General features: G+C 47.1%; 1 protein-coding gene across 12 annotated transcripts in view; it reads right to left on the bottom strand.

The window, feature by feature from the left end:
• Nucleotides 1-337: 337 nt before the first annotated feature.
• The window catches only part of EP400 (E1A binding protein p400), an 87,406-nt gene continuing 62,191 nt past the window's right edge, over nucleotides 338-25,552 (bottom strand). For 5 of the 12 annotated variants that reach the window (XM_066610078.1, XM_066610080.1, XM_066610087.1 and 2 more), the window contains 22 exons: nucleotides 24,198-24,281; nucleotides 22,376-22,510; nucleotides 21,524-21,568; nucleotides 21,276-21,429; nucleotides 19,474-19,715; nucleotides 19,063-19,236; nucleotides 18,556-18,603; nucleotides 18,112-18,147; nucleotides 16,533-16,669; nucleotides 15,042-15,098; nucleotides 14,279-14,357; nucleotides 13,093-13,293; nucleotides 12,106-12,151; nucleotides 11,891-12,000; nucleotides 11,052-11,256; nucleotides 9,782-9,954; nucleotides 8,247-8,456; nucleotides 5,624-5,819; nucleotides 4,083-4,216; nucleotides 3,708-3,866; nucleotides 2,416-2,520; nucleotides 338-685 (listed from right to left, as the gene is read on the bottom strand). In XM_066610078.1, coding sequence (XP_066466175.1) covers nucleotides 422-685; nucleotides 2,416-2,520; nucleotides 3,708-3,866; nucleotides 4,083-4,216; nucleotides 5,624-5,819; nucleotides 8,247-8,456; nucleotides 9,782-9,954; nucleotides 11,052-11,256; nucleotides 11,891-12,000; nucleotides 12,106-12,151; nucleotides 13,093-13,293; nucleotides 14,279-14,357; nucleotides 15,042-15,098; nucleotides 16,533-16,669; nucleotides 18,112-18,147; nucleotides 18,556-18,603; nucleotides 19,063-19,236; nucleotides 19,474-19,715; nucleotides 21,276-21,429; nucleotides 21,524-21,568; nucleotides 22,376-22,510; nucleotides 24,198-24,281 — 2,994 coding nt within the window. In that variant the 3' untranslated portion in view covers nucleotides 338-421. The remainder of the gene's footprint in view (nucleotides 686-2,415; nucleotides 2,521-3,707; nucleotides 3,867-4,082; nucleotides 4,217-5,623; nucleotides 5,820-8,246; nucleotides 8,457-9,781; nucleotides 9,955-11,051; nucleotides 11,257-11,890; nucleotides 12,001-12,105; nucleotides 12,152-13,092; nucleotides 13,294-14,278; nucleotides 14,358-15,041; nucleotides 15,099-16,532; nucleotides 16,670-18,111; nucleotides 18,148-18,555; nucleotides 18,604-19,062; nucleotides 19,237-19,473; nucleotides 19,716-21,275; nucleotides 21,430-21,523; nucleotides 21,569-22,375; nucleotides 22,511-24,197; nucleotides 24,282-25,552) is intronic. The other 7 variants (XM_066610079.1, XM_066610088.1, XM_066610089.1 and 4 more) reach the window with 5 other exon arrangements.

Raw genomic sequence — 25,552 nt, 5'->3', positions numbered from 1 at the left:
TTGCCAGCTTAGCTTTGTCTTGGTAAGATGCTTAAACCCATCCGAGCAAGAGACTTCCCTCTGGTGGTGATGACAACACAGACGGACTTTGAGGGATATACGAAAGCAATCTCATGGCTGTGTTTCCCTGCAAACGGGAAGGTATCCAGGCTTGAAATATTTACGCGATATTTGAAGGGGGAGAGAGAGGAATGCGATTGTCTCACTGGAAGAAATGCCACCTCCGCAGAACCGTATCTGGAACAGGATTCCCAACATGCACCACTGCTTTCGAGAGAGGTTCCATGCCGTCTCAAGAACTTCCAATGCAAATGCCTCATGGGAAGGGGGATCCTGGAGGGACCCCGCTTCATATTTATCAACATCACCCCAGCCCCAAAGAGTGCCACCCCTCCTGCTCGTGGTCCACACGGCCATGTGCTCAGCTGGGCTTGTTGGGGGCTTTTAGCCTGACGGGGGCCCTCATCTGCACCTTTGCTTGCTGATTTTGGCTGTCGGTGGTTGCTGGGGCCGCGCTCTGCACCCCGGGGGCCTGAATCTGAGGAGATGCGGTCGTGACCACTTGCTGTTGTATCAGTTTCTGCTGGACCACTTGAGCTGTGGCAGTGGTGGCAGGGATCACTTGGACCTGCTGCTGCCCTGCTGTGGTCTGGGATAAAGTCACTGTCTGCGGCTGAGCCTGAACCTGGCAGGGAGAAGCAAAGGACAGATAAGATGGTTTGTGAGTGGCAACGACTCGGTGGTGGCGCATACGCTTTGCAGGTATAAAGTAAGGCATCTTGAGGGACAAGATCTCATCATCCTCAAGCACTGAATTTTCCACTTGAGGCTCTACTCTGGATTACCACTCCACCCCCTTACTTCCTGAGGCCTGTAAGAGGCACAGCCTTTTCAGTTGTGGCACCCTTTGTGGCCCACCTGACTTCCACACTTTCCCTTAGACAACAAGTGAAACTGTGCCTCTATAGTTTTTTTACGGTCAGCTACTGGGATAAATTTACTTTCCCCATTCTTTTGAGCACTGCTCTTCTGATTTGGTCAGTAGTTGGCAACCTTCAGTCTCGAAAGACTATGGTATCGCGCTCTGAAAGGTGGTTCTGGAACAGCGTCTAGTGTGGCTGAAAAGGCCGATTCGGGAGTGACAATCCCTTCCACACTGGGAGCAAGTGCAGTCTGTCCCTGGCCTGTTTCCCTGGCTATGGGCCTTCCTTCTTTGCCTCTTAGCCTCAGACTGTTGGCCAAGTGTCTCTTCAAACTGGGAAAGGCCATGTTGCACAGCCTGCCTCCAAGCGGGCCGCTCAGAGGCCAGGGTTTCCCACTTGTTGAGGTCCACTCCTAAGGCCTTCAGATCCCTCTTGCAGATGTCCTTGTATCGTAGCTGTGGTCTACCTGTAGGGCGCTTTCCTTGCACGAGTTCTCCATAGAGGAGATCCTTTGGGATCCGGCCATCATCCATTTGGTCAATACTTTTGTTTATCTTGCTTATTTATTTGCAAGCCACTCCTGTTTTCTGTGCAGGGTTAGGCAAAGCCTCAGATCAAGACCCTAGACAGGCACCACCAGAGCAGACCAAGGTTACTTTAGTTTTTAAATGAAAGCTAAGATTCCCTGAAGGAGAGGAGGAAGGACACTCCCCACAAGCCAGGCTGGAGGTGAACCTATTTTGGGAAGGAGTTCGTGGAACTCGAATCTCACTGGCTCCCCAATCTAGGGGGTGACCGTTACGGTGATGTGGACGCTGTCCCCATCACAAAATGAAACTGGACAGCTGTGAGTCAGGAGGAAAATTGAGAAAGGGGAACTCCACAACCAGGCTGGAGAGCCTCTTGCCTTTACAGGTCAGCCCTCCTTATTTGTTGGTTTGGGACCTGCGGATTTGACCAAACATGGATCAACAGATCCTTACTATACCTCCAGGACACAACCAGAAGAGTTTTCTTCAAGTCACGTTGGGAGGGAGGCCTTCTGAGGAACAGGGAGGCTGTGAGTGACCTCCCCATGCCTCAGAAGACCTGCTGGAGCCTTCTGAAAAGCACTTCCGGTTTTTTGCTAAACTAGAAGTGCCTTTCAGAAGTCTCTGGCAGGGCTTTTGAAGTGCAGTGAGGCCATGTCTGGAGGTCCTTTGATGGGGGCCATCAGGGTGACCTACAGATTAAATTTTCCATAGGTTTCAGTATTTGATCCCCATGGATAACAAGGGCCAACCTGTAGTATCAAACTGCATGGAACACATACACATAAAGTGGAACCATCAGCCATTTCGGCTGGACCCTCCCCCCCACACCCATTCCACCCTCTGAAGGTATTGTCCAGTTGGGTCATCAGCTTATGTCTGCATGAGCAAGAGTTAGCTGCTGAAAGTGACCACGGAGAATCTATTTTAGCAATGCAGATGGCAGCCCTAACCAAACTTACTTGGAAGCGGGTCCCGGTGAAACGTACCTGCTGGGGAACGGACACCATCTGTGGGATGTTGGCGACCGTTGCTTGCTGGGGGACCACTTGTGGAATCTTTGCAACCTTTGGGAACAACATGTTTATTCCTGGATTTCTATCCCACTTCTATTTGGAATCCCCTCCCCCCCAAAAGCAACTTACACAAGAAATACTCTAGGTGGTATAAAACTGCAAAATGCGCACACACAATTTAAAGATTCACAACAGCAGAAGAGTGGATAAGAATGAACTAAAATCAGTCCTTTGATTAGGGCTTAAGCCTTTCTGAAAATAAGAATGACTTTAATCTCCATTTGAACAGGGTGAAGGGGAAACTCATCCTAATGTCCTGAGGGATGTCACGGGCATGCTGCCATCACTGGAAAATGATGGCCAATTTCTTTATGACCACCAATCTCAATTATTTATGTGGCAGAGAAGAAAGCAGAGCTTCCAATCCTTGACAATCTCAAGGGCTGGGCATGTTTGTAAAGGAGCAAGCGGTCAAAATCATAGAACGTTAGTGCTAGAAGGGTAGTAGAGGTCATCTAGTCTAACTCCTTGCTCAGCACAGGCAACTTCTACAGCAGGGGTTCTCAAACATTTTAGCACTGAGATCTATTTTTTAGATTGACAGTCTGTCGGGAGCCAATAGAAGTGATGCCAATACCCTGGAAGTGATGTCATGGCTAGAAGTGACATGATCCATTTAGACTTCAAACCTAAGCTACGATCAGCCAAAAGTTCCATTGCCCAGCACACTCCTATTATTATTTTGGATAGCTCGAAATTCAAACATTCCAGCTTGGAAATCAAAGCAGAACAGACACTTGGATCCTTCTCCAACCACACAGTCCAGCATCCCATCTTCCCATGTATTCGGGGCAAAGCACCCTGCCTCTCTCTCACCAGAATCCCGCCCTACCCACCAGCTCTGCACCCTGTGTTTTCAGCTTTTTATTTTCAATGGTGGTTGAGCTAGGTGCTACGCGACCCACCTGAAACAGGCTCACAAGACACCTTGTGGGTCCCAACCCACAATTGAGAAACGCTGTGCTACAGCATCCCTGATAGGCTGCCATCTAACCTCTGACTGTAAGCCTCCAACAAGGGAGAGGCTACTACTGTACAAAGTGGACTGCCTCGGCAGAATCCGCATGGCTTGATAAGGGAATGGGGAAAGTGAACTCTGAACCACTGAAGGAAGACTTGGGCAAAGATCACGACTGTCTGCTTCACTAAAGGGGACTGATCCACAGAAGCCCCATTACCTGGATTTGGGTCTGAACTTGCTGAGCTGCACCCGGTTTCTGAGCCTGAGAAATCGGAGTCGTCAGGAACTGCGTCTTGATTGTTGGGGGCGTGGCATAGACTTTCTGCTGCTGCGATGTTGGTTGCTGGGCCTGGACGGTGACCTGCTGTGCATTTATCTGAAGGGGCAAGGTGATACAGGACATTTGGTTTTAGTGTTCTCTCTGGTTCAGACACATTTAAGCGCCTGCAAGTCTTCAGTGTCTCACAGCCCAATACCATCTCCTTTGAAGCCACAACTATTAACAAGGAGGTTTGCCCCACCTTTAGCTTGTCTTCAAACAGCTGGCTAATTGAGCTTCCCCTTATGGTTCACAACAACCCTGCAGAGATACCTTTTGCTGAACAGTAGCTTGTCCTTGAGTGACCTGAGGCTGGATCGCTTTCTGCTGCTGGGCTGTCTGGTGGTGTTGCTTCAACTTCAAAAGTTGCTGGACGTGCAGAGGCTGGGCCACCACTGTCTGCCCCCCTGCATGTCACAGAAACAGAAGAACAGAGGGCTTGACTGTTGGAAATCCTGAGATGTGTAAGGTCAGTATCACATTGTTGAAATCCAGTATAGGTGGGGTCATGGATTTGACTCAGCACTGATACTGGACCCGCACTGGAGGGGTTCTGGCACCTGACCTCCTAGACATGACTGGAACATCCTTCCCGTCGTGTCCAGGAGGCTTTCTGAGGCCCGGGGTGGCTGGCTGCAGAACACTTCCTAGAAGTGTCGGAAAGGCATTTCTAGTTTCCGCACAAAGTCCCTCCAGGTCTCAGAAAGCCCGCCAGAGGTGTTGGAAAGGCACTTATGGTTTTCACAAAAACTGGAGTGCCTTTTTGACACCACCGGGAGCCTTCATCCAGGCCACTAACCGCATCCGGAAGTCCTCTGCCCTTTATTGAAAAATATTTTAGAAGACTTCTTTTATTCCCCAGGACTGATCTTATCAGTAAGAAAGTCCAAGCTTTGGGGCTTTCCTTGGAATTGCTGGGTATGATGCCATGGACAATAGCGTTTAAGATCCTTCGTACCTGGATATGGGATATCGAAAAACAAGAGCTCCTAGCTGATGCCCAAAAAACCTGTTCCCCACTTCACTTTGGATTACCCTGGGCAGCTGGTTTCAGTAGTAACTATTTAACCTTCTTAACGAATCCGCATGAACGCAGAGTGTTCTCCCTAGCTCGATTTAATGCTCTTCCCTCAAATGAGATGAAAGCTAGGTTTAATGCTCAATAATCCAAAGCATGTCGCTGTGGCTCAGGTTCCTTGGAGACAGTCCCTCATATCCTACTAAGCTGTATCCGCTATTCTGATTTATGGAGCCGCTATTTACTCCCTTTGCTAGTGTCACTTAATGTATCTGAAATGGACATTGTCAGACAATTACTAACGGGCAGGAATGAGGCTGTATCAACTAATATGGCTAAATTTCTTCACCATGTTCATATAAGAATTGTCACCAGAAGCTGAGTTTAATTAATATATGATGTGGATAATTTTCTTGGACCATTATTAGGGTTTTATATAAATATGCCAATAAAAGTTTTGATTTGATTTGGAAGTCCTCTGATGGCCCCCACCCGCGGATTCCGTTATCCGCATATTTCAGTATCCGTGGGGGCTCTGGGCTCCCGCAGATAATGAGGCCAACCTTTAATAAAAGTATCTGCATTGGGCTTCAAAGTATGGGCAGACTACGGATAGACTGCAAGCCTAGGGACACCACCAGCCACCTAACAACACTCTGCGTACTGTAATGCAGAAGAAACATTATTCTCAAGGATGAAGTCTTAATACACAAACCAAAACTTGTTTTGGTGACAAGTTTTAATTACATTTTCCACCCCGCACCCCCCAAGCCAGTTCAGGAAACTGGCAAAGTACCTGCTGCTTTCTGTGGCTGCCCAATAGCAACACTGATCCCGGCGACGGTCACAGGCAGCGTGGTGACCCCGGCAGACGATACCACGGCAGCTGGAACGGACACGACTGGAGGCTTTGCCAAAGCCACCTGAGCTGCTTGCGGTGTCTGGGCCTGGATCTGACCTTGAGCTTGGAGCTGAGAAGCAGCAACACGAGTCTAAGCAGTAAGGAATTGGGATTATTACACCAGTATAAGCAAGGTTTGCCTGCCCGCTTAGTCACTCAGGGAGAATTCATAGGATGTCCTCACAGCAAGTCCCCTTAACAGATGACACGAAGTTGCTTAAACCACAGGTGTCGCCATAAGGCCTATGGCTCTTTATCCAGCCCACTGCAACTCCCAGCACCACCATCAGCTGCTCTCAGCCGCTGAGCTGTGCTGAGGTGTCACTGCTGAAAGGGCACCCTGCATGATAATTAGGCTCTCCCATATCTTGAAAATATGACCAAGTTTTGCATATTTTCTCTTCTGACATTTGCAGCTAATAAGTTCCTAAAGCAAGAAAAAAGTGCTTGTTTCTGATTATAACCTGCTTGATGACATCACTTCCTGCTTAATGAGATCAATTCCAGCCCTCAGCAGGCATCATGAATGCAACTCAGCCATCTTTATTAAATGAGTTTGACACCCCTGGCTTAAACAGATCCCTAGGTACATACTGAAACTCAGAGTGCATTCTGGATACAAAGGAAGTGGGGCCCATGTACCCCTGGAATGTGAATGATTTTAAAAGTTCCAAATATCAGGAGGCAGAATTAAGAGAACACAATAACAACCTGTCCTTTCTCTTTGTGAAGAGAAGGATGCCTTCCCAATACAGGGGTTCAGGACTCATCTTCTGGTTAAGAAGAGATATGCTTGATTGCTGGAAGTCCCTATTAGTTGTTATGCACTGAAGTCAAATAAAGTGGAGATGCAGTTGAGGCTTAATGAAATCATGCAAGATGTGGAGACAGAGGAGGGAGACACACAAGGGCTTATCCCTCTCTCACCACACTAGGACCAAGAAACATCCAATGAAACTGACTGGCAGAAGAATCCGATGGACAAAAAGGACCTCTTCACACAACACCTAATTAGGTGGTAGAATTCACTGTCACAAGATGTAGTGAAGCTCAGCTCAGATCACTTTGAAAGTGATTGGAATGATTCATGGAGCACTAGTCATCTATTAATGGCTACTAGTCATGATGGTTCAGTGGCAATATCTCTGTTGCAGGGAGAGCAATGGAAAGAGGGGCATGCCTTCATCTCCAACCCATAGGCTACTCAGAGGTATCTGGTGGGCTACGGTGGGAAACAGGATGCCTGACTTTTGATCTGATCCAGCGATTTTCAACCTTTTTAATCTCATGGCACACTGACAAGGCACTAAGGTTGTCAAGGCACACCATCAGGTTTTTGATAATTGCCAAGGCACACCATGCTGTCAATGGGGGGCTCACATCCCCATTGGCCCTGCTAATAAATGACCTTCCCCCAATTCCTGTGGCACAACTGTGGACCACTCATGGCACACCAATGTGCCACAGCACAGTAGTTAAAAATGGCTGATCTACTCAAATAGGCTCTTCTTATGTTTAAAAAACCATCTTTCCACTGTTAAGTTTCTCTCTTTAATCATGACATTAAGGGAGACACTGCATGTGTGTGGGCAGGTTGCTATCTAGTTACTTAAGACAAATGCAGAACATCAATCACGTAGATATTCAAGTGCACATCCCAAAATATAATGAACAGTAGAATATGATCAAGGTTTATTATGGGATTAATGCCTTGCATGGAGACAGTGAAGAGCGGGACAGGACAAAGAAATGATCAAAGAAAGTACTTCTTCCCCTAGTATGTGGAATTCATTGCCACAAGATACAACGGACAGTGGCTTGAACAAGGGGATTAGACAAATTCCTGTGGGAGGAGCAGTTGTATTGGCAAATATTTATTCAGGAGAGCTATGGGCTTCAGAGGCAACGCCCCCTATACCATTAAAATTAATATTGTTCAAGTTGATAGGAAACTTTTGTTTGACAGCAGCCCAATATTTCACCTAAAACTGTGGTAGGAACTCTCAAAGGATAAAATACAAGAAGTTACTCCCCTCAAGCTATTCAGCATAACCTGGAAGTCCCTGGAGTCAGAGAGCCTGTACAAACTGAAGAAAGAAGCCCCAGCTGTTGATCATTAATTGCTGGCTTCAGTATATAGGTTCTCTGACTCCAGGGACTTCCAGTTTGCACTGGTTAACTTGCGTAGTGTTGTATTTTATCCTTTGAGAACGCCCACCACATTGTAGGTGAAACATTAGGAAATGAGTGTCTTATTCAACTGGGGCCTATCAGCCTGAAACCTTAATTTTAATGCTATGAATGCCAGCCGTGAAAGCTTTAGTGTTTACCACTCTATATCCATTTGCTGGGCAGTGGGTGGCTGCCTGTACAGTTTGCTTGGGGACTTCTCATGGAGGGAAACTGGACACACGGGTAGCTGTGCCACGTCCTGACCCAGCAAGGCTGTTCTTTGGTTGGCTTGAGAGCCGCCGGGAGAAGAAAGAGCAGGCCGCTAACTGAGCAAGCAGCAACTTACGAGGCGGGCGACCTGGAGGTTGGTGACGGTTGTGCCGGTGAGAACAGCCCCTGGCCTTGGGGCTGTGACAGCTGTCAGCTGCTGGGTCTGTTGCTGCTGCTGAACCTGAACTTGAGCGGCCTGCTGCTGGCCTCCGGGCTGTGCCTGCTGCTGAGCTGCCTGCTGCTGGGGGTGCTGCAGCTTTTGCTTCTGCAACTTCATCAGCTGCTCCTGAAAAGAAGAGGGACAACAATGGCTGCCAACCCCAGACTTGGAGGAGGCACCTGTTCTCTTGTCCCCCGCACCCCATCCACCACCTCCATACAGCACACGAAGCAACTATTTTGGCAATTGTACAAGATTCATTCAATATACAAATCCTACAGCACATACTATGTGATACAGGCGTCCCCCCATCTCAGTGGATCCAGTATCTGCATTCTCCTCAGGCTCCCTGTGCCCATTCCCTTTGTTTTTGCTGTACTTTGATTTCTTGCTTAACACAGTACACAGCCCAACGCTAGAGGGACGTAGCCAGAACACTAACAGGAAGTTGAAACGATTCTGCTTCCTGTTAACGTTCAGTTAGTCTCCTCCCTCTAGTGAGCAAGGTCCATGCCTGCATGTCATGTTCCTGTGTTAAGCAAGAAAATAAAAGAAAGCTCAGAAAAAATGAAGGTAATGGGGCAAGGGGGGTGCATTGTGCTTCATATAGGGTTCTCCCATATCCGCAGTTTCCGTATCCTTGGGAAGTGGGGCTGGAAAGTACAAATGCAGATTGTGGACCAGCATAGTGCAGAAGGGATTATGCCTGGGAGGAATGAGTTGAAATCCCTGCTCAGCAGTGATGCTCACTGGCTGATCTTGGGGGGGAGGGAAAAAAAGCACTCTCTCAGCTTAGCCTACTGCTCAGGGCTGCTGCGAGGATAAAAGGAATGGATGGGCAGATGAACACACACACACAAACCCAGGTATCCCTGGTATACTACTACCCGGACCTCATTGGAGACAGGTAGACAAAAAGAGGACCACAACAGCTTGCTATGTAGAGAAAAGGAATTGGCACCATAGCCAGGGCTGTGAGTACAGCCACAATTCCATTCCGAGGACAGAATATTGCTTCGGTTACAGCATTCAGCTTCCTAGAGTTTTTTTAAAAAGAGCCCATGCTTCTAGCTCTTGTGGCTGGGAGGCTTCAAAGTCTGTGAGCATCACTGGCCCAGATCTCCTAAGCTGGAGGGAAAGTCGAAGGGGATTTCAAGGGGTTGGAGATGGGAATGATCAATGCCCTGCCCAGCTCCTTGCCTTCCCTCTTAGTCTCAAGTAGGTAGAATGATTGCACAGACTTGTCCAATTTGCATGAAAACTACACCGATTTTGGTCAAGCCATGCTCTCCCAGTTGCCTAGAAACCATAGCTGGGGGGCTAGCTCCCTCCTCTGGCAATAATTCAAGCACTGCCACAGATTCTTTGAAGCTTGTTTAATGTTCAAAAGCAGCTGCAGTGAAAGGGAGTCCACCAGAAGGCTGATGCGGTTGCAGAGAAGCCTGCCTCACCTGTGACAACTTGCCCACGGCTTTGATCTGAGCTGGGGACGCCTGCGCTTGAGCCTGGATTTGTGGGACTTGAACTTGGGCTGCTGCCTGCTGCTGCTGTTGCTGCTGCCTCAGGAGCTGGAAGTGAGCTGGGGTGATGGTCTTCCCTGAAAGCTGGACGCCCGTTGGAGCTGCTGAAAGAAGCAGAAAAAAAAAAATCAAGACCCCCTTCCTCACAACCCATCTCTGTTCAGACTAAAACCTGAATGGCTTCCAGGAGGGCTCTTGTTCGATTAAAGAAATGCACTTTGATTCATCTGAAGAGTTTTGGATGGTTCATCGCCCTGTTGATTCTGCAGAAGTGGGCATGCTACCATCCTAAAGAGGCCATCCCCATTCCTGGTTGCAACACAAGGGGGCACTTTTTCTAAATTGACAGCTGCCACCAAAGCCTTTTCTCATACCCAAACTACATGGTACGTTCACCACTGGACACCATAATTCTGGTCTCACTTTACTTCCATATTGTTTTCCTGCAGAAAAACCAGAAACCCCCTTCCCCAGTAGTTAGTTAACCTTTTAAGTGCTAAGGGAGCAAATGGCACTAAGAGTTAACCACCACTTGGTGGTCATGGTTTTCAGTGGGAAAATGGAATGGAAGAACTGGGAGCACACCCTGCTGTACTGGGATACGCAGGGATAGTTGTTCTCCCCCCTGCCAAATATAAGAGGCATAATCACTGTAGAAATGCCTCTGTATTCAGTTAGCAGGAGATGGTACTCATGACACCAGAAGTCTTCCATCTCCATTCTGAGAGAGGAGAGCATAAAAGTTCTCTCTTCCTGCCTGGCCCCCCAGTACAAGAAAAAAGCTGTAAACACACAAGATCTGGTTTATTCCTCCAATGAGCTCAGGGTGGTGTACATGGTTCCTCCCTTGTCACAACAACCCTGTGAGGTAGTTGAGACTGAAAGTGACTGGCCCAAGATCACCCAGACAACTTTGTGGCTGAATGGGGATTTGAACCTGGATCTTCCAGGGGTAAGTCAGACTCTACACCACTCTTACACTCTTACACCACAGGGGTAAGTCAGAACCACTACGCCACCCTGGTTCTTTTCCTTCCTATTTGGAAGCAGCCAAGAAAATGCTTTGCGAACAGATCACTGATTAACGTTAACCACCCACAAAGGTAAAAAGAGTTAGAAAACTAAATAGAGCAGCCGATACCAGAAGAAAAGAAGATCAGGCAAGAATTAAAGCCACTTCTTAGAACCAAACATGCTTTACCTGATGTGACCTGAGTGACCAAGGATCTCGCCTGTGTCTGGACCGGGGTCAGGTTAGTGGTCACCACGGCTGATGCTGTCACAGATGTCACTGCTCGAACCCCCGAAGTAGAAGCAATGGTAACCAGTTCTGTGGGTGCTGCGGGAGCAGCTGCTGTTCTCTGTTGGGCATGCACCACCTGGGCTGCAGCTGTCCCTCCTGTAGCCTAAAGGAAAGGGAGAGTGATTCAGCCTCATAGCTCCTGGATAAGACTAGCCTTCACTTAACGCCTCAATTCAGGCATCACATCAAACACCGGTTTGCACTGATGTTCATACCCAATATCTTTGCTTCTGGGACATGTTAAAAGCCTTCCAAACTGCAATCCTAGTTATACAGTGGACCCTTGGTATCCACAGGGATTCCTTTCCAGGACCCCCCACAGTACAAATTTCTGTGGATAATGAGATCGGGGGTGGGGGTGGCAGAATTACTTAGCTGGGGGTTGCGCACAGCCCCTCCATGCCTGAGAAGGCCACCTGGATGTACCTGGAAGGCACTTCCAGTATGCACCCGTGAACCAGAAGTGCCTTTGGAGGTCCTCTGAGACCCCCACAGCCATGCTGTCAGCATCCACAGATGCCAAGCCTGCTGATAAGGAGGGCCCACTGTATGCAGCGAGCAGTATGTTAATTGCTCAGAGTTGGAAGCCATGGTCTACCCTGTGAGCAGAGAAATGGAGAAGGAACGAATGGCATGATAATGACAAAAGAGTACCATGGTTTGGCTGGCCTCTGAACGGGTCTTTGGTCCCATCCCCTAAAGCTCAGTGCTCAAAAAAGACACTTAAATGCACTCACTGCCAAAGTTCCTGGGATCACAGGTGATGCCAGCCGCTTGTTGATTGGCTGGAATGTTGGTGCAGGGACTCCAGCCACCGTGTTCACAATAACATTCCCACTCACAGTTGCTGAAACAGAAAGCCAAGGTCACCCTGGAACCACAAGGGGAATGGGTTTCCCCAGGTTTATTTCTCCACCACATGCCATTTTACCAGGGGACGGGTATGCCTTACCAGTTTGTATGCTCGTCCCGGTCACAGAAGTTTTCATTGCACCAGCCTGGTCAAAAGATAACTCATTGGTGAGAAGAAAGCACAACTGACACAGCAATTCTGGGCATGTCTACCCACGGTGTTCAGTGGGGCTTACTCCCAGGAATGTGTGCATATGACTGTAGCCTGATACTGCTACAGTATAGAAATGCTCACTGATGCGCATATACAAAGTCAGAAAATTATGGACTAGTCTGCATGTTTATCCTTAGGGGAGCCTGAACATTACTTTAGATTCTGACAAATAGCCCTCTGCAGGTTCAGACAGGCAGGAGCAACAAGTGCCTTCTTGAGCCACAACACATCACTTTGAGATGTTACACTAAATCCCAATCTGCCTTCTACCAACTCACTTGGAAAATAGTGCTTATTGGCCTACATCGGCAGGTGCCAAATCCCAGCCCACAGGTCTGATCCAGTCTTCCCAGAGCCTATCATTCCTGCTGCACCACCTTATCTTTCAGTCCAATCTTTTCGCAAAGTTGTGCCAAGCAGCCGCTTCCGCTGTCCGCTGCCCCAGCAGGCTCTGTGCTCAGATTTCCGAGTGGAAGCAGCTGCCTAGAGTGACTTTGTAAGAAGACTGGATTGAAAGATTGTGCAGCATGGAACTGCAAGCTCCACACATGACAAGGAAGGTGGTCTGCCCTTACATAACGGTCTGCAATTTGAAAAATGCTGGCCTACATGAAACAATTGCATCTTCTTCCCCATTCCTTCTCTGTTGCTTCCCTTGAGTCTTATCTGATTGTGAGCCACTGGGTCAGAGATTTGTCTTCTATTACCAAGTTTCACACACATGGGTGGTACTATATATTTATGAGACAAATTTCTGGGTCAAAAATCAGAAGAGAGTCTGCTTCTACGTAGCTGGTACTGCCTGATCACCAGGAAGCTATTCCCAACTGCCAGAGGTGCCTGGCTATTTTCAAGCCTGCCAGAGTGTCTTACCAGTACTGCGGTGTTGGCCACAGTCGTCACAGCTGTCTGCACCACAGCCTGTGGCTGCTGAACCGCCTGGGCTTGAGCTTGTGGCTGAGGCTGGGCTTGTGCCTGCTGGACCGTGGCTTGCTGAGCTTGTGGTTGACCAGCAGCCTGCTGCTGCTGTTGTGGTCCAGCCTGCTGCTGAGCCCGCTGCTGCTCTGCAAGAGCCTGGTGAGGAAAGGAGAGAGAGAAGTTTCCTAGTCAGGGAGTCCCTCCTCAATGTCAGTTCTTTAGATGGCCAAACCCCTCAGCTCCATCTCAGGTATCCCCAAACACCCAGGATCCACACGCATAAGAACAGCCCCACAGATCAGGCCAAAGGCCCATCTTGTCCAACTTCCTGTATCTCATAGTGGTCCACCTCAGGGAGCACACAATACACCTGCATACAATACACCTGCATCCTGCTGCCACTCCTTTGCTTCTGCCATTCTGAGGCAGCCTACTTCCAAAACCAGGAGGCTGCACATACTCAGCATGGCTTGTAACCTGTGATGGACTTATTCTCCATACATCTGTCCAGTTGCCTTTTAAAGGCATCAAGGTCAGATGCCATCAACACATCCTGCGGCAAGGAGTTCCACAAATGATATGCTGTGTAAAGAAAGGCAGGGGGTTGGACTAGATGACCTATTAGGCCCTTCCAACTCTATAATTCTATGAAATATTTTATTTTGTCTTTTCTAACTCTCTCAACACTCAATTTAAGTGGATGTCTCCCCTCCTTAATCCAGTCCAGTATCCCATTTATGCAGAGTTAGAAGGCAGAATTCTGGACAGTTCCACTCCAGATTGCAAGGGTGAAATCCTATTTCAGAATGCTTCCCTACACAAGACACCACCAATACACACACAAAACACACCTCGGGGTATGCAGTGAGCAGTGAAAGGTTAGCACAGGCCTCTCCAGAATTTGCTAATTCACTGAATCCAAAATGCTTTCTTTCACACAGGAAAGGATTCAAAAACATAACCCTTGTGTACTTTGAAGAGGAACATTACATATGTTTAAGACACATGCATTTACAGAAAACAAAACAGTACACCTGCCTTCAGGTAAAAGGTCTCTGTGGACCAGGGGAGGCAGGGTTTGGATGCACCCCTTATGGTCATTGTCTGGCACAAGAAGGAGATCTCAGGCTCTCCCACCTACCTTCTTCTCCTTTGCAATACGCTCTGCCCGGAGAGAGGCGACTTGAATGGGAGGCAGTGGCTTGTCATAGTTGATGCCGCTAGGAATGAAGAGGAACAGAACTGACTTAGAAATGGGGGGGGGGGGGAGAAGTTGGATGCAATCCAGTTAAGAGCTTTGGAGCCCCATGCATTTCCACAGTAGAGGAAAACACTTGCTCAAAAGGTCTCCCATTGAAATAGACAGGAAATAAACACATTGCACTTTGGTTAAATTGTGCCCAATCTAGTAAAAACAACTAAAACCCTTTTGGAGATACAGTTGGCCTTCCTTGTCTGTAAGGGATCTATTTATGGACACAGTCCTCCCCCATGGACACCAAAGTCCACAGATAAGAGAACCTTACACGGCCAAAGGTTCTCTGGATGCAAACAGAAGTGCCTTGTGGTTGCGTCCAGAGGAGGTCTAAGGAACAAGGAGGCCACATACAAAAAGCTGGAATTGCCTTTTAGAAGGCTCTGGCAGAACTTCTGAGGCATGGGGAAGTTGCATGCGGCCCTCCCCGCACCTCAGAACACCTCCCTCCTGACGTGATCAGAAGACTCTTTTGGTTGCATCTGGGAGGTACAGTGAGGCCCTCCTGACCCATGCTGAGTCAAATCCCTGTGTCCCAAACCTGCGGATAAGAAGGGTCAACATGCACTTTTGTCAAGAAAGAGAACTGTGGGAGAGTAATTATCCCAAACCCCTTTCTCCGCCCCCCCCCTTTCCAGTAACTTCTTACCTTTCAGCAAGTACTGAAGTATGCTTCGGATTCTTTTGAAAAGGGTTCATGCCAAGCCTGGAATGCAACCCAAAAGGATATTGTTGTAAAAGCAACACAATGTTAACACAACACAAATTAAAAAGTTATATGGATGCACAGTTCTGAAGGGAAAAGACCTGGCACACCCAGGGGTCACAGGCACACAACCTGGCACATCGCCACAGATTTGTTGGTCAAAAGGATGTGCAAGACAACTGCTATGAGCAAAGAAACAGGAATGGACTTCAGACAAGGGTACACAAAGTCTCTTATGCCCAATTGGCAGTAAGCTGGTGCTCAGAAGTTTTGACCCAAAAGACATATGCCAAAAGGTTGCTTTTGGGTCAAAACTTCTGAGCATCTGCTTACTGCCAATTGGGGCATACGTGGCTCGAGATGGACTGAGGCCAAGAAGAGTGGTGAGTGAATAAGAGCCAAATGGGACAATACTGTGCTCGTTCAATTACCAGGTCTGCTTAACTTTCTCATCAGAGGGGCTAGGAAATTGCTTGAGAAAAAATCAAAATCAAAGCAGAGCGTGGCTTTGGGAGAGCAGTGAGACCTGCCTTCTAAGCCAGCCCCAAGGTGTCTTCTAAAGAGCCTGCCTTATAGCAGAGAGAAAGGAGATTGCCCCCATCATCTAGACCAGGAGTCTCCAAACCCCGGCCCAGGGGCCAGATGTGGCCCGCGGCAAGCCTCTATCCGGCCCACGGTTAACCTCTTGTCCCCTGAAAGCCTCTGGCCCACTCAACTGAACATGACCAGAACTGTGCTCTGATTGTGTCTGGAGGGTGTTCTGAGGGCCAGAGAGGTTGAGATTCATTCATTTATTCACTCATCCAAGTACTATCTCTAATTTATTTAAATTTTATATTTAAATTTTTTTTCCGGCCCTCAACACCACGCCAAATATTTGATGTGGCCCTCCGGTCAAAAAGTTTGGAGACCCCTGATTTAGACCACTGGAGGGTGACAAGTAGGGAGAAAGGTGAATGCTACATCTCGCACACTGAAGTTCTTGACAGACGCAACATGGGCAGAGGTGTGCCAAAATATATACAATCCTTCCCAAACCAGGTTCAAACACAATGAAATATACTTTGTGGGCTGACAATGAAGTCAAGCAAGACTATAAATGGATGAGGAAAAAGGAGCCACTGTCTCTTGTTAAGCGAACGGTTGTTAAGCGGCGGACGCCTATACTTATTTTTCATGCAACACCATCCACCAGTCTACATACAGCTGGAGTGGCCTTGATGGAGGACCGAACCTAGAACCTTCTCCATGCCCAGTCATGGAACTATGTCATATGTATATGGAGCCATATCTGCATGCCCAGCCATGAAACAATGGCTCCATTGCTCTCTGCCCTGCCACAGCATCCCTTGGCCAATATAGACATTACACAGGCTCCACACACAGCCGTGCATTACACTTCCTGCAACAGGAAAAGCTCTCATGCCCACTTACAGCGGCTTGATGGGAGGACTCCTCTTCCCAGCAATCAGTTTCATGACCTCAAAATGATTCGTGTAGAGCTGGGTGTGCGTTGCACCCTCATCCTGGGCATACAACTGATTGGTTCGAAGTGGGCGGCTGTTCTTCGTCTAAATGTAAACAGCAACAAGAACAGTTTTATGCAGAGCTATTACCAAAGGGGGAAAAAAGCCTTACTGACACTTTTACGTATGAGAGTTTGAAGATACTAAAGTGTGCAAATATTAAGAGCATCACACACACACTTTGGATATAAGCCACTGTAGCTTATTCCTGGCCTCTCAAGCATGGTAAAGAGATTGGAGACTGAGCAGCAAGCTCATGTGTTCTTTCCCACCCTTCTCTTGCAGATTTCCTTTTCCCTTCACTAGCCATGGTTGTGCTGCACCAATGTTAATGCTAACCATGCTTCACGCTGGCTTCACGTTATCATGGTTAGCTCCAAAAATGGAAGAAAGAGGGAACATGCACAAGGGAGAGGCAGGCAATCATGGCTGGCTCCAAATCTCTTGGCCATCAAGAGACTGGGAAATCTTACATCTGCACTGGGGATGCACACGGCTGATCCCAGTGCTACCAACCCCATAGAAAATACAATTTTAAAAGATTAATCTCATATAATCTTAAATACAGATTAGAAAGTTAACACACTTTGGAAACAACCCTGTACAGTGTCCTCAAATCTGAAAGAGTACCAAAACATTATTCAATCCCTTACGCACACCTGCAGGGCAGGTTCAAACCAGTCTTTCTCCCCCCCCCCTTTTGCCTATTCCAGAGGCACAACCCTCTTTCCCCCTCCCTCGGCTCTGGGGAAAGTGGTGAACAGTGGAGCACTGGGTTGCAACTAAACAGCCCCACCATTAAAATCGTAATTGTGTGGGTGCACCATCACTTCCATGTTGATCGACTGCCAATGCGGTTTCCTCCCCTACCCCAATTTTTTTTGCAGCACTCGTTGGCCTAGTCCTGTGTTGCTCAGTCACTATAGGACACTGCAGCATAGAAGCTGACAGGCAGCCAGAGAGAAAAGTCTGTTTTCTGCCTAAACAGCCCCATGTTTGCATTTAGAGCAGATTATGCTGTCAGACGACACCCACAGACTGGGTGCTATGAAGGTGCTAGTACTATTTATCAAACCTCACTCTTCCATGCAATGTTAGGAATGGTTTATGCGGGCCTTCCAACAACTGACCCCGATCCAAGCACTGCCAAAGTCCACACCTGTCTGGAAAGTTTCTAAATCAGGTGCTCCTAGATCATTCAACAGGCATACACAAAGATGCCAACATCCACACACACTTCCACAAGACTTCTCTCCGCCCACAAATGCCATGTTTGTTTGCAGCATCCCCTCCCAGAGGTATTCCAAAATTTAAATTTGGCTGATCAGAAAGAAGCTGAGTAAGAGCTGTGGCCTGAAGCCCCAAAGTTCTAATCTTCCCAATTCTGTCCCCTTTTTTAGTTTGTTTAGGGGAAACTGCTTAGGCCTATGACTGGTACGATTGAGCAACTATGTTTCTGCAGCTGTAAATTGGGGGTGATACATTACCTGATGGGGCGTTGCAGGGATTAATTCATTAAATGTCTGCAAAGCAATCAGATTTCAAAATGAAAAGTAAAAAAAAGCTAGTAAACAAAGCATTGTCTTTTTAATGAAAAAAGTACTCATTTCAACGATCATGCGGAACAAGGTGGCATTTCTGGGAGGTGGACAAAACTCTGCTTTGGTTTCTTGTTTGTTTTTTAAAGGAACTTAAGCTGGCTAAAGCGGCTCTTAAGTGCAGAAACCGTTTCTTTAAAATTGACAACTTTGCGAGACAAGGTCACCTGGCGCCACGATCTATTGCGTCACCACGAAATAGATGCGAAGGCTTTAAAATGGCCAAATTAGCGTGCAAAATGCGGATTGCCTACTTCATCTTGTGTCCACCTCTGCGGATGCTTAAAAGATACAAGACTGTCTGCATTGCGACAACAAGTTGTAAGTGCACACCTTATAAATGCTTTTTGTCTTCTTCTTAGGGCTCGCTTCATACATAAGCTGTAAAATAAGAAGCAAAGTTTGACTTTCTGCAATGGGTTTGGGGAGGGGGGATTAGCGACAAACAAAATGTCTCTATTAGAGCCAGTGTGGTGACAGCGGGTGAGGCTTAAGGCCCGGGAGATCAGGAAACCATGTCGCTGATCAATTACACAAAAAACAGGAAGGGGGGGAGAAGCATGCCAGGAGGCCTTGGACCGGCCACTGCGTCATCTTGGCCTCAACTCCCCATCTGTAAAATGGGCGTAACGGTGACCTACTTCACAGAGCTGCTGTGAGGACAATAAAATTACTTGACCATAAAAAAAAGTGCCACATAAATGCTTACAGTTAAAAATATCACAAAGGAGGACTGCCTCTTACAAACAGCATAGGACTTTGCTTATGCTGCTGACACCGCAAGGTGTGTGCAAAAAACAAATTTTAAAAGAAGAGATACATATTCTAGCTTCTGCTCACCTTCCCCTCCTCTCTCGGGATGACAACATTTTCGTAGCGGTTGCGGCACTGTTTCGGGGAGCGATACACACGGCTGCAAGAGTTCACCACGTCGCTGACCAGATCCCAGTTGGGAGTGTGAGCCGGGGACACCACCGTGAGGTTGAGAGGAAGCTCCAGCAACTGTTTGACTGCCTGCAAGAAAGAGAAGATGGCAAAAAGAGAGAGTGAAGCAACTTTCTATTTCAACAAACATGTGTACGTATAACTTAATATACTATATATATTCAGCATATATATGTCAACAAAATATTGAATACATGTTCATCCATTCACATTGAACGAATGGATGAAAGGAATGGGCAGCAAACACTGTGCTGGTTATCTGTGGCGGATGCCATTAATCCAGCCCCCACCAAGGCACCCTCTCACCTGCAGGAGGGCCCAGTCCTCACTGATGAGCCACTCAGGGTTGTCCTGACCAGCCTCGGCTGCGGGCTTCACCAGAGTGGGCAATGGTTTGGCAAACTGCGTCTGCTGCTTCAGCAGGATGTTCTTCTTCTGCTCCTTCCCTTCCCGCCGCATTTTCAGCATCCCTGGGGTGGCCCGATCGAAGAGTGAGCGTGGAGGGATGACCGCCTCTCCGTGCCGCTGCTTCTTCTTTCTGCCTGCAGCTAGAAGAGGGATGCCATGTTCAGCAAGGTAGTCAAGGACAACTGAAGACATTAGGCATGAACTGCTGGTGGTGGCACTGTGCGATGCACCACAATGGCAAACTTAATCCACTTCACAGTGGCAGCAAAAATACTAGCCTTGACTCCAGATGCAAATCCCTGCTTGGCTATGAATTTTGCAGACTCAACTAGTATTAATAGCCTGGATCCAGAGAATCCTTCTGGGCAGAAGGTCAACCCTGCCCAGCTAGTTAGGCTGCTGCTCCCCTTTTGGTTATCCAAAGAAGCCAATGTACACAAAGACCATGACTCCACCTATGGCTCTCCAGGATTCCAGACAGAGATCCTTCCCAGACTGCCTGGGGATGAGGCGAGGGACTGAAGCAGGACTCCTTCTGCAGGAAAAGCAGGTGCTCCACTACCGAGTGCCTCCCTTGGCTTCCTGGACCACCTTGGATTACACCACCTGCTTCTGGTACCTGCAACCTCTGGACCAGGGGTGTCAAACTCATTTCATACATTCCATACAGCAGGCTGAATAGCATTAATGATGCCTGCTGAGGCCCAGAAATGTCATTAAGCAGACCATGACCAGAAAAAGCACATTTTTCTCTTTTAGGAATGAGGTTGAAAATTACAGAAGAGAAAATACACAAATCTTGAGCATATTTTCAAGATATGGAAGAGTTCAACTATTATGCAGGCTGCCCTTTGGCAGTGACTCCTCAGCCCAGTTCAGCACCTGAGAGCAGCTGATGGTGGTGCTGGAAGAGCCCAAGGACTGGATAAAGAGCTTCTGCTGGCTGCATTCACCCTGCAGGCCTTAGGTGTGACACCCCTGCTCCGAACCTTGACTTTTTTGTTGGTCTTGGGACACATTACCTCCCTCAGTCTCTTTGGCTGCTGCCTCTAAAACACAACCCTTGTCTGCTGTGGTGCAAACTTGCTCCTTGCATCTGGTCCCTCAGTCCAGCAGTCCTGTGGATATCAAACTTAATGCTTGGGGACCACCCACATAACCTTGCTCCCTTTCCCAAACCAATGACCATTTCCATCATTCATTTCATGATAAACACAGGCCAACACACATTTTGCCATTCTATTAGTTAGACACATTTCTGGGTTTATTTGGGGTGCTGATTCCAAAAATGGCATCAGTTTTACCCCATCACATCTAGTTTCGGAGAAATGGTATAGCCTCATTAGTGAATGGTTCAAGGAGCTTCCTCATGAGGAAGCCTACACTACGGCTTCCTCATAGGGAATCTGTTTGAACCATTCACTGAGGCTATGCTGCATCTCCAAAACTAGACATGATAGGGCAAAAACCGATGCCATTTTGGAAACGTGCATCCCAAATTCATATAAAACCACCAAAAAATTTGCAAGAAGTTTTTCTGTCCCTTCATTTCACAGGCCTGTGTAAGCTGTTGTCACCAATGGCTGATCCCAGAACTGCTACTGACAACTTTTTTCACAGAATTTGGTTTGTTTGTTATAAAGTTCTTTGCTTTCAAAGCTTCCTATTAACACTGACACTAAATCAAATGGAACGTTTACCAGATGGATCCGTTTTGTGACGCTTGCGCTCCTTCCTTACATACACAGGTGGCAGTTTGGACTCTGGGATTGGGGTGGTCTCGTACATCAGACACATGACAGAGTCGATATAAATGTCATTGTCGTCCTGGGGTGGTGTTGGGGGAGTCCAGAGCTGCATGGAACATCATGAGAGATACCTCAATATGCTCACTCCATTGATTTTATAAAGAGTAAGGGGGGGGGAAGCAAACACACACATAACTTACTGGCATTATTTCAGTTTGTCCATCTGGACCTTCGTAGATATATTCCTGTCCGGAAAAAAGAAAGAGCAACTCAATTCAGACAACGGCAGCAAACAGAAGACACAAAAAATATAGTGGGACCCTTGTATCAGTGGCTTCAGTATCTGTGGATTTGACTCACAATGGGTGCTGGGGCTCTGGGGGAAAGCCACTATGGAGGAAAGCCTCCCTGCGGCCTCAGACAGCCAATTTTGATTTGACAGCAAACTGGATTATGTCAGGATGCCAGATGCAGGAGAGGGCACCTTCCTCTTCCTCCTCCCGCTCGGTGCTTTTGAGGGCCTTTCAAAAGAGCAAAGTACTGAATGTTTTTCAAAAGAGCCCTGTAACCAAGGCAGGACAATACACCTACTGCACTTCACATTCTGTTCCACGAAAAGTGGGAATCTATATACATGTTGTTGTGAAAACAGCCCTGTGAGGTAGGCTGGGAGGGTGGATGGTGAACGGGCACAAAATCACACAATGAGATTCACGGCTGAGTGGGGATTTTGAATCTAGATCAGTGTTTCTCAACATCTGTCCCCTGCTGTATGACTTTGCACCGTCCACCTATTGGAGAGGATGCAGGTCTCTTGCTGTCTTGTGTGATCACTGGGGCATTTGGTAGGCCACTGTGAGATACAGGAAGCTGGACTAGATGGGCTTATGGCCTGATCCAGTGGGGCTATTCTTATGGAAGTGGCCAGGATTCACGGATTCCCATACTCATGGGGGGGGGGGTTCATGGAACAAACTTTTCCCCCAGAAAAAGACCGAACTGTATTTCAAAAGCCACAGTGCTCTATGAAGACCACAAGCAGGCAGAATCACCTTGTTGTATGCATCCTCCCGGGTGTAGGTGAGAAGCTCCTCTTCCTCTGCATCCAAAAGCATTTTCTCCTCTTGTTCTTTCAGCTCCTTCAGATGATGACTCTCCCAAGCTTTTTTTGATGTTTTCACTTCCACCTGAGTAACAATAAAACAATTTATGAACTGAAGTCATTCATGGACACATATGAATGTATTCCAGCTACAGAAATAGTCCTGGCTCTCTCATTTGTTGTCTTAACTGACTGGAAGCTACAGGGTCCAGGGGTTCAGAACAAGGTCTTTTCCAACCCTTTCTGGAGATGCCAGAAATTTAATGCAGGACCTTCCTGAATGCAAAGCATGTATGCTCTCCGCAAGCTACAGCTCCTTTTTCTGAGATGTTAAGGCAGCTCAGTCAAGAACCACCAGAGGCATCATCACTACCCTCAACAAAATACCAGGTGGGGATAAGAACAGCTCCGCTGGATCAGGCCATAGGCCCATCTAGTCCAGCTTCCTGTATCTCACAGCGGCCCACCAAATGCCCCAGGGAGCACACCAGATAACAAGAGACCTCGTCCTGGTGCCCTCCCTTGCATTGGCATTCTGACATAGCCCATTTCTAAAATCAGGAGGTTGCACATACACATCATGGCTTGTAACCCATAATGGATTTTTCCTCCAGAAACTGGTCCAATCCCCTTTTAAAGGCGTCCAGGCCAGATACCATCACCACATCCTGTGGCAAGGAGTTCTACAGACCAACCACACACTGAGTAAAGAAATATTTTCTTTTGTCTGTTCTAACTCTCCCAACACTCAATTTTAGTGGATGTCCCCTGGTTCTGGTGTTATGTGAGAGTGTAAAGAGCATCTCCCTATCCACTCTGCCCATCCCCTGCATAATTTTGTATGTCTCAATCATGTCCCTCCTCAGGCGCCTCTTTTCTAGGCTGAAGAGGTCCAAACACCATAGCTTTTCCTCATAAGGAAGGTGCCCCAGCCCAGTATATTATTATTAACAGTATTTATATACTGCCTTTCAAAGAAAAGTTCACAAAGCAGTTTACAGAGAAAAATCAAAGAATTAACCACAAAACGTTGCCAACGCTAACCAGAGAAGCAGTTCCATTTGCTACAAATGAAGGTTAGGACATAAGCCATAAATGCAAGCTTAATTACACAATTTTTTAAAGCTCGGCTGCACAGCTGCTGTTATGAGTTTAGTTTTAGGGTCTTTGGCTGTCACGTTTTATCTTGTATTTGCATAATTTCATTTGTCTCCACTGCTTTAAATGAGAACCAATAAAATCAACCCATAAAAATCTCATCAAGCCAATGGGAAATGACCTGATCTTTTCAATAAATAAATTATCCTAGCTACAAGTGCAGAGAAGAACTAATATACCAGCAAGTCTTGGAAGGAATGTAAAAAGACATTCATTTCTGAAAAAGAACATTGCAGGAACCCCAAGAAAAATCTTGGGCCTGTAGTATATTTCAATGTAGATGTTGCTCTCTTGCTTGTGGTCCCCTTTACTGAATAACACTATAACACTACATATTTATTAATATATAAAATAATCTAACATAACATAAAACATATTAAGTATATATAAGTATATTATTAAGTATATATAGCAGTTATTTTCAACCTTTTTCATCTCATGGCACATTGACAAGGCACTGAAATTGTACAAGGTACACCATGCTGCCAGAGGGGGACTCACCTCTCCCATTGGCCCTGTATTAAATGACTTTCCCCCCAATTCCTGTGGCACACCTGTGGACCACAGTGGTTGAAAATGGCTGATATTTAGTATATATTTGATATATACCATACCTCGTTTTCTTTCGACTCGCTCTCGTCAGCAGAAACATGGAAGAGCTCCAGGAAATTCAAAGCATACTTTTCAATTGGGGTGAGCTAAGAGAACAAGCAGAGAAGAAATTTTCAGACAATGTCATAGGGGCAGGATCTCCTAAAGCTTTAGTTTAAAAAGCCACATCTCCAAGTTCTTGTGGTTTTTGGATGGGCAATGGTGCATGAATGGGATTACTGCAGGCTCCTCCCACCTCCTGCCTGTCTAATTCCATCTGGCGCAGTGGTTCCCAAATTTTTTCATCTGGCAGCTTCCCTGACCTACTGGCCGCAGCTCCCCATTACGGCTACAATCCTATACAGTCCTATACATTGAGGATTCTACTGTTCCCCTGGCTAGATTCCACAGCTCCCCAGGGAGCCATGGTGCAGTTTGGGAGTCAGTGTTCTAGCGTATTAGCAGTGCAATCCTACGAATGTCTATTCAGAAGTAAGCTGTACTGAGTTTAATGGAACTTACTCCCAGATAAGTGTACATAGGATAGCAGCCCAAGTGCCTTATAAAAACAAATTAAAAGGGGAGGGGGCAAAAACAAACTATGATTTCAAGGGTTGTTTTTTTTTTTAAATATTTGGTCCTCATTAGAAGAAATATTTTAAAGGAATTGTTCACATGACACAATGTGGCCTTCCCTTTAATCTCTTTATTGCCAATGATGCACTACTGGAACTACCCAGTGCCCACAGGGTGCAACAAATGAAACAAACTTTTTTTATTATTAAAGACACACACACCTGGCTGCTAGCTCCTGAAAAAACCCAAGAGCAAAGAGGAAAGTTTTCAGCAGGCATGTAAGCTTCCCAAATGAAATTACAAGGCTGAGAGAACAACCTAATACAACCTGCATTCATCAGCCTCACTCAAGCAGAGATGTGACAACGAAATAGTTGCATGCAGATTTCGTGGTTACCTGCTTCCCTCCACTACCCGCCCATTCCAACACAGTCACTCGCTCCCTGATTTGGCCATGAGGTTGGGCAATAATCGCCTAAGAGAATGCTGACCAGCAGTACTGTAGCTACAGGGAGTGGTGTGGTAAGTATTGCAGGTGCTGCAATCCACCATGTAAGCGGCCCCTCCCACTCGCTGTAGGAGCCATTTACTGTACCATGCCACTGTATTGTGGCACCTGCAATACTTACTGCACTACCCCTCCTTTAGCTATGCTACTGCTTGCAAGGATGCTACAGCCCAATCCTATGTGAGCTTATGCAGATGCTGTTCCTATGGAGCTCAAATAGGGCACTGGTTAGTACAGACTGTGAGTTTGCTTTATTTATGCCAGATTTTAACAGAACAAAAGGACCCCACTTCC

Source organism: Tiliqua scincoides, chromosome 14, assembly GCF_035046505.1.
Source record: "Tiliqua scincoides isolate rTilSci1 chromosome 14, rTilSci1.hap2, whole genome shotgun sequence".
Classification (NCBI taxonomy): domain Eukaryota; kingdom Metazoa; phylum Chordata; class Lepidosauria; order Squamata; family Scincidae; genus Tiliqua; species Tiliqua scincoides.
The sequence above is the reverse complement of the archived record's forward strand: the minus strand, read 5'-3'. Positions and strand labels throughout refer to the sequence as shown.